Source organism: Anopheles bellator, chromosome 1, assembly GCF_943735745.2.
Source record: "Anopheles bellator chromosome 1, idAnoBellAS_SP24_06.2, whole genome shotgun sequence".
Lineage (NCBI taxonomy): Eukaryota > Metazoa > Arthropoda > Insecta > Diptera > Culicidae > Anopheles > Anopheles bellator.
This window is the reverse complement of record NC_071285.1, coordinates 49,023,622-49,031,429: the sequence shown is the minus strand read 5'-3', so window position 1 is coordinate 49,031,429 and position 7,808 is coordinate 49,023,622. Positions and strand designations below refer to the sequence as shown.

Here is a 7,808-nt window from a genome sequence, read left to right as displayed (position 1 = left end):
AAAATGAAACGAGAAAAGGGCTTTTCGCTGCTACTCACGTGTTTCATGTTGCACAGCTTCCAGTGGCCACAGGTCTACAATGGGTGGGCGTGCCACTGGGGTCGGTAAGCCTGGAGGGCCATTTCCGGAAGCAGGCTGGAAACGGAAATTGATCCTTCCGTCCTCTGCCGGTGCACCGCCGACGGATGGAACTTTGATGAAAACTTCTCTCCTCTTCGGCTGACCCAACCACTTCAGCTTCGCATATTATTATTTCAAAACAATCACTCTGGGCAGACACCATACACAAGAAACAACAGTATCAGGACATCTTACAACAATGATATTTCCATACACCTTTACTCACTCGTTAAGTCACTAATAAAAGCACCGTTTTTTACCACCTGATCGGCACGTAGACGATGCTGCAAGAACGGGGAAAAATAAACCGAACAATTCAGACAATTTCTAATCGAATTCAAATAATTGCGAAGCATGCTGCGTCTGTCGTTAAGCCGATGAATATTCAGATCAAAACATTGCGCGCCGCGTTTAAATGGCGCGATTCACTTCTCACTCATACAGCGCACGTACGCCATTGCAAAACACTTTTCGCGTGGCATCCACCAACACGCACACGTGCTCGATCGCTAACAAAAACAACATGCGCGCGATCGCCGCACAAAAACTTCGCAGCCAAAACAAACACACAACACCGCATAGCCTTTTTTTGGGCGAATCATCATGAGCAGCCACTCGGTATTTTCACGATATTATCACTACGGGGGAAATTGAACGAGCACACCAGCCAGAGACAAAGGCCTTTCGTTGGGTCAGCGTGTCCCGCATTTCCCGGCTGTCTGGGGAAAACCGTAGCTTGCACACATTCACGCGCACTCGGGCCGCCCGGGGAAAGCTAACCCTCGAACAAACCTGCGAGAAGCACTGTAACTGGGCTGATTGCCGGAGAAGGTTTGAACAGGAACACCTCGGAACAAATTCACCGGATGAAGCCGATGAAGCGGTATCCGCGTTTGCCGTTTTGGGCTGGTAGAAAACTCACCTCGACCGTTCGAAGAGCCCGGACGAAACGCAACACAAGGAATTTTTGTATAGATGCTTCTTCCGTCCCTTTCATCTGTGTTGGCAGATAAGGGTTGAAATGAGACAGGAGATTCTTCTTTTTACGATGTTTCTGGTGCTACCAGTGTTGGTAACAGAGCCTAGGAACGCAGAGGAAGGAACAGAGACTAGGAACGCAGAGAGAGAGAAACTTTTCTCTCGTTTCGTGTTCGGGATTTTCTCTGTACTTCTCTATTCTCTCTCGTTTCTCTGCGCTCTCTCTCTGTGGAACTATGTAGTGCACTATGGAGAACTTGTACGAGCTAGGCGGACAAAATTTGTTTAAGGACGAATCTTCGCACGTTTTCCTTGCATGTGCTTTGCCTAAATGCAACATATCATGTGTAATAGGTGTATTTAAGTATAATAACTAACCTTTCTACGATACTTTAAGGTATTTAAACCCCTGAGCCTTGCAATCTGCATTACACTAAAATGTTTCATTCTCTTCTCATCTGAGTGTGCGTGTCAGGTGCCATTGGTATGCGTGTCGGGGAAGACTGCTGTCAAAATTGGCTGCTTCTCTGTTTGTTTATATTTTAACCCTTTCCCTTTCCCGACCCTTTCTCTGCTCCATTCCACAAAGAGTCAAGTTGCACAACTACTACAAATACTACCAATCCGCTCAACGTCAAAATAAAGTGTCTCGTCGACCGGTTGGATTGTGAAAGCACGGCAAATATTTAGCGGCAATTAGTGACGGCAAAGTGTCTGTGGTGCTTTATAATTAGTCTGTTTCGAAAAGGTATGGTAACTTAAATATTTATAGAATTATTGTTCATGATTATTATTTTAATGCATGCGCGGCAAACAAGAGCTTCAGAGTTAACGTCGGCGTAGAACGAAGCCGTCGGTTTCACAATCCCGACACCGTTATCTGTCCCGTTGGGTTAGTGTCCGTAAACAGATCCGTTTATTGGCAAGTTAAAGTCTGAAAACACCTCTTACGAACGGAGAGACACTTTCATTGGTGTAAATTTTATTGTTTGCCATCGAAAAATCGGAAGAAAACACCTTCGCAACACTCCATCGCATGATTCATATTCTGTTTACTTTTCCCATATATCTGTGTTCTTAAACTATGTGTTAATTTGTTGTACCACCATGAGGGAACGCGAATCGATTAGCAACCCAAAATGCTGTGAATCTGAAATATTAACTCTCGAAAGGGCCCATGCTTCCGGAGTGAACTTTCGAAGATGTCGAATTCCTGCCGGGCTGTGGACAAGTAAAATCGTTATCTTGTTTGTGAGTTTTATACTGCTTTGTTCCAGCCAAAGCAACGTTCTGTTTTGTTGCCCAAACGAAGTGATTAAATGTGAGGTCAGCGGAGGAGAACACGGGTCACACAACACAGTTGTTCTTATGATTGTTTGTAAACCTCGTTCGGGGTAATCAAATAATATGCTCCCAGCGGTACACTTGCTTAGAATTGAACCGCTTCGAAAGCCCCTTGGTGTCATTACGCATCCTTCGGCCGGGATACTCAACCAAAGAACAAACAGTATCATTCGAGCCTGAAGAACGAAGATTGCTAGCAAACGTGACACCTCGGAGAGGCTCCTGTCCCCGCCGCCTCCGAAGTGCATTTAATATTTATGAACTCATACCGCGGATTCTGACTGCCCCCAGAGCCTGTCCCCAGCCTAAAGAGACGTCTTGGCTCGTTTCCGAACGTGAATTCCGGCAGCAGCGCTGGCTGCTATTTCTGTTCCTTCCTCGCGCTGGAGCCGCATGGTTGGTCGACGTGAGAACATTTGGCAAGGAAAAAATTTGCTTCATTTAATTTCTCCGACTCACGCAACTGCGAAAACTTCGCACGAAACAGCGCACCGTGAAGGACGAGCCGGGAAAGAAACACCAACGACCACCGACTGACTTTTACTCACACATTTTTCACGCGCTCCACGCGATGCAATATCCTTGGCGTGTGTTGGACGTGTCCGCAATATCTAGCGTCCGCAGCATCTTCGTCCTATTTTAACAGAGAGTGAAGCGCATAGAAAATGGGGGAGAAATTAAAATAACTATTTTCCCGGTTCGCGACACGTTTGGGCGCACCTTTTTCCCGCTTCAGCTGTGGCCAGATATGCTAAGAACCATCCCGCTGGAAGTTTGATACAGTTATATTTTGTCCTAGAAAAGGGGGAACATTCCACACACATTATCGCACGTTTTCCCGTCTCGAACGGCAAAGTTTCGCTGGAAGATATGAGGCCAACATGACACGAAACGCGCAAGGAATGTTTGCGCACCTCTCTCGCTCCTGCAGTCGGGACACGTTCACCTTTGCCCGGAAAATTGGCACGGAGAAGGTCAACTTGCCAATTTCGAACGTCACAACGCCGGTGAAAAGAAAACCGGTGACTCCCGCTCCGCATTGCGCCCGGACGATGATGAAAATTTCCAATGTCCGTTGCGAAACGAGCCGTCACCGAGAGCCATACCGGACGATGCCCCGGAATCCCGGGGACGATGATTCCAGACGGAGAACGATGTTTCCGCTCACAACAACGGCTAATCAAATAAATAATCTAATATGTCGTGCAGGACGCAGGACGACCGGTTTAAACGGGTCTCATAACCGGGCAGGACCAACTAACGAGCAGACCGGTTGCACGAGTCACGAGGACCGGACGGGGACTCGCCGACCGATAGCTTGTGCGAAGGAAGAATAGAAATATCAAACGCTAATGCCATCAGCCAATGAGGCTTTCAATTGAATTTTTACTTCCTTTACGCCCCACTTCCGGTGCAAGAGGGCGTGCAGTGCAATGCGGGGCAATCGTACACGGGAGGGCTCCATTTCATCTTTTTTTTGCTACCATTTGGATGCTGCTAATAGCATCCGTATCGGATCGTTTTGCTGCATCGCAGGACACGGATAATGCTGACCGGGAAGTCTGCACGTAACAGTATTCCAGCAGTAGAAAGTTTATTATTATAGCTTGGCGCTGCAACCTTGCAGCATTCTATTGCCTTCCAGGTACTGGAAGGTGAACGTTGGGCCTGCACATGATCCGTTTGAGAAAGTATCTATTTTTGTAACGATCCCGGAGCGCATCGCAATGGTATCTTGTGTCCTTGTAGTATGGCATAACATTATTTATAAAACCAAAAGTTTCATTTCCTTGGATTGACAAGAAGTGCGGCCGCTAGCTTCCAACTCATTGAATGGTGTGCTACGTTTGAGGCACTATTACCGCTTTAGCATCTGTTTTTAGTAGATAAAAAACAGGCATTTAAGAGCTCGGTGATCCTTTTCAGTGTTGGTTGAAGAAAAAACAGGCAATACGATTTTTAATTGACTTCCCAGGGACACAACCCCTGACGTGTCTCACGTGCGGAGCCGTTTTGCGGCTCTGCAAAGCAGACGTCGTTTACTGGAGCAGTGATTGGATTTTTATCAACGATTGAATTCACCTGGCAACCTGAGGGCATGATGCATTTCGACGGGTGGACGGACATGTTCGCAGATAAAAGTATAGTAAAACCGTCGCCTCGAAATAGAGGCCAGTATGCAGATGGCCACTAGACGACGATATATTCGATTTTGATTAGTTTCGTAAGGGTTTCGCTGGCGTTGAGTTTCGAATTTCTAAAACGTTTCCAAATACCCGAGAGTGTTCTCAATAAAAATCCATGTTTATATTGAACCTTTTTTGGATTTTTGCTTTAAAAGTACTATCTATTATTATTCTTTTGGCCACCCAATAGCAAACGGTAGATCATGCAACGCATTCAGAACCCAGCCAAGGTGGCTCTACGCCAGAAGATAGCGAAGCGACTGCAATCGCTTACGGCCGACGAACGACGTCGACAATCGGACAGCATCATCGGCAAGGTTAGTACTCGGGGGTCCACACAGCACGTAAAACATTGCTCAACAAATGTGACCACACCAGATTTTAGATCTTCCCTTCTACAAACGGTCGCAAAAGATTAGCATTTATCTCAGCACCGACACCGAAGTTGACACGCAGCCACTGCTCGCGCGAATGCTGAAGGAACAGAAACAGGTATGTTGCACCGTTCTTGTGGGATTTAAATGTTCAGGCATCAAGCATCCCTTTCCGTGCATCGTTCACACAGTATCCGGTTCCACCGACCAAAAGAAGGGACGCCACTTCACAAGCGAAACCGGAAACAGAGCATAAAGCATGAATCTCGTTCCGATGCTGAGAAGGAAGCAATAATTTCATCGGAACGAAGAATCTCAACCGACGATGGTATTCGAATCGAACTCGATTACGAGCACCCTCATCCATCTGTGGGGTCGGTGAATTGTGCCTGCGTACCTTCACATCCCGTGTTCGATAGAATCTTGCCAAAAAGCAGAGTGAAATTTTGGCCAAAAATGTTCCACACGGGGCGCAAGCCTAAAAGGATGTTTCCTAAGGTAATTTGATTTTCATTCGCGAAAAAATCCGACTTTCATCTGGCGCGGAAAAACGAAACGCTTTCTAGAACACGCGCCGCAACGGAAAGTTGAAGATCGAATTGCGATAATTGTGTCACGCGAACCGTGACATTTCTAATGGCAATTGGTGCCTTGGATTCGTAGCTCCGTGACCTTCCATCATGCTGGGAAGGGATTTTTGGATTCAGTTTACATACGGAAGCCGAAAAACGGAAACGGCAAAAGAATAGAAAAGGACGAGACATTAACGTTGGCTAAAAAATGGCCGTCGATTTGCTGGACGGAATTCTTGCGCCCACGTGACCAATCCGATGGTCGATCGGATGTTTATTCTTCCGCAAACTCTAGATATTTCTCCGATTTCTTCGGGCTCAGATTACGGGCGAGCCGGTATCAATTATGCTATCCGCAACCTGTTAAGCTGTGAACCTGTGAAAAGCGTTCGCTGATGTCGATAAAGATTGTTCGTATTTTCTCTCTGGCGCTGGCGAGTTACTTAATCGATACGCGGCAACCGGATGGCAACATTGTCTTTCCCAGCGACGCACCTGCCAGAACGATAGACAGAATGGTAGTTTCGATTAACGGTCATCATTTTCTTGTTTTCTTTCGCTTTTCTATCGCCCGGCAACGGGCAGGTTTTCGTGCCGACCTACAACAAAAAGGCGATGCGAATGGTAAGCATCATTGATATGGAGGATTACGATGGGCTTCCGAAAACTTCGTGGAATATCAAACAGCCCGGCTTTAATGATCCGCACCGTGACGATGCCTTCGCAACAGGTGGGTCATATTCGGATTGCCGCGGGTACGATGGTAGCATAAATTCTCTTGCCCCGGCGTCCGTTACTCGGCTAACGTTACATCATTACTAACACTTCCCTCAGCTGTTTTCCGCGTCCATTCCGCGTTCCGACGGTCTTCGCGCAGTATTCTATTTCCTGCCGCTGGCCTCGTGTTCCGGCCAAATCGACAATAAGCATCTTGAATGCAAAATACGTGTTTTCCGGAGCGCTCTTCCGGTTCCACCGCAACGGATATAAACGGGCTGCTCGGGCTAAGGCAGTTTTTAAGTGAAACTTTTTCATCCACCATCGTTGCGTGTACCGTGCTACCTACCTTTAGGGGCATTAGGTGTGCATAAAACAGTACTAAAATCTTCTGCATACTACGCGCAACCCGAAGTAGAAGGAACTGATTTATTTCTCTACTCTATCTTCCCGTTTTCCCTCTTCCGTTTTCCTCGTTGGCAGGGCTGGATCTTATCATTCTGCCCGGCGTAGCCTTTACCACCGGTGGCAAGCGTCTCGGTCACGGAGGCGGTTACTATGATCGATTTCTGGCGGAATACTTTAGCAAATTTCCCAACACGCCCGAACGCACGACGCAGCTAGTGGCGGTGGGGTTCCGCGAGCAGCTGGTGGCAGACGACGAACTTCCGACCGACGAGCACGATCAACTGCTCAACTTGGTCCTGTCCGCGGACTGATGGCACGCACTGCGAAATGAATGGCCGAATTACTAATATTATTAATATTACTAATATTACTAATTACTAATTAATCCTTCGTAGAAATCCGTGTTTTTTTGGTTTTTTTTCGGTTCTTTTTCGGTTCGGTTCGAATCCGGTTCTTTTCGTAGTCATCCGAAACAGGTGCTTGGCGAATTGCATACTGGTTAGGCGATAACAAATTAGCTACGATGGGTTGAACAGTTTTCCACTATATTTTCGCTTCTACGCGAAACTTTGGCGCAGTTCAAAGGCTTCCGAATCGCTATAAACAAAATTTCCGATATTACTTCCAACCGGTGGGCGAAATGTCAAATTTATTGCCCTACACAGGCATTAACTTTTGCCCGCGTCGCACTCCAGCGCAAAGAGAGGACATGCTTTTTAGAGGCACACGGATGCGCCGTGCTAGATAGTCCGGGTCCAAGAACATAATATTTTTTTTCCAATTAGTAAACTTTTCATGGCCACCCCCCTGGATCGGTATCAGGACCGGCCGTTTCGGATATAAAATAAATTAATTTCGTTGTCGCAACATTGGCAACATCTTCTTTCGTGGTTTTTTTGCTTCTTTATTACTTTCGTTCGTTTCGTGTGTCCTCTACGTGGCGATCGGTTTTCGTCCTTAGGCGTAATTATTTTTCGGCCTCCTTATTTACATTCTACAAGCTACTTTCTATTTACATTGCGCACAAATATTTTACAACTGCGGTGATACCACCGCCAAGTTCAATCGTGTCCGCTTCTGGTCCCCATTTCTGGGGCGCGATGATTTAA

At 46.7% G+C, this 7,808-nt stretch overlaps 1 protein-coding gene across 2 annotated transcripts; it reads left to right on the top strand.

The window, feature by feature from the left end:
- Nucleotides 1–1,732: 1,732 nt before the first annotated feature.
- LOC131216236 (5-formyltetrahydrofolate cyclo-ligase) lies at nucleotides 1,733–7,497 on the top strand. Of its 2 annotated transcripts, none has more exons than XM_058210673.1 (5): nucleotides 1,733–1,846; nucleotides 4,819–4,945; nucleotides 5,007–5,120; nucleotides 6,187–6,304; nucleotides 6,775–7,497. In XM_058210673.1, exons 2-5 carry the CDS (start codon nucleotides 4,832–4,834, stop codon nucleotides 7,008–7,010), a joined length of 582 nt encoding a protein of 193 aa, XP_058066656.1. In that variant the 5' UTR covers nucleotides 1,733–1,846; nucleotides 4,819–4,831; the 3' UTR covers nucleotides 7,011–7,497. The 2 variants fall into 2 exon arrangements, with proteins under 2 accessions (XP_058066656.1, XP_058066655.1); XM_058210672.1 differs by having other exon boundaries at nucleotides 6,160–6,304.
- The last annotated feature ends 311 nt before the right edge of the window (nucleotides 7,498–7,808 follow it).

Bases quoted from the DNA above. Each gene is read 5' to 3' on its own strand.
- LOC131216236 (XM_058210672.1), top strand. From the start codon at position 4,832: ATGCAACGCATTCAGAACCCAGCCAAGGTGGCTCTACGCCAGAAGATA. The intron at 4,946-5,006 runs GTTAGTACTCGG...TGACCACACCAG, and splicing joins CGGACAGCATCATCGGCAAG to ATTTTAGATCTTCCCTTCTA. The intron at 5,121-6,159 runs GTATGTTGCACC...GGCAACGGGCAG, and splicing joins TGCTGAAGGAACAGAAACAG to GTTTTCGTGCCGACCTACAA.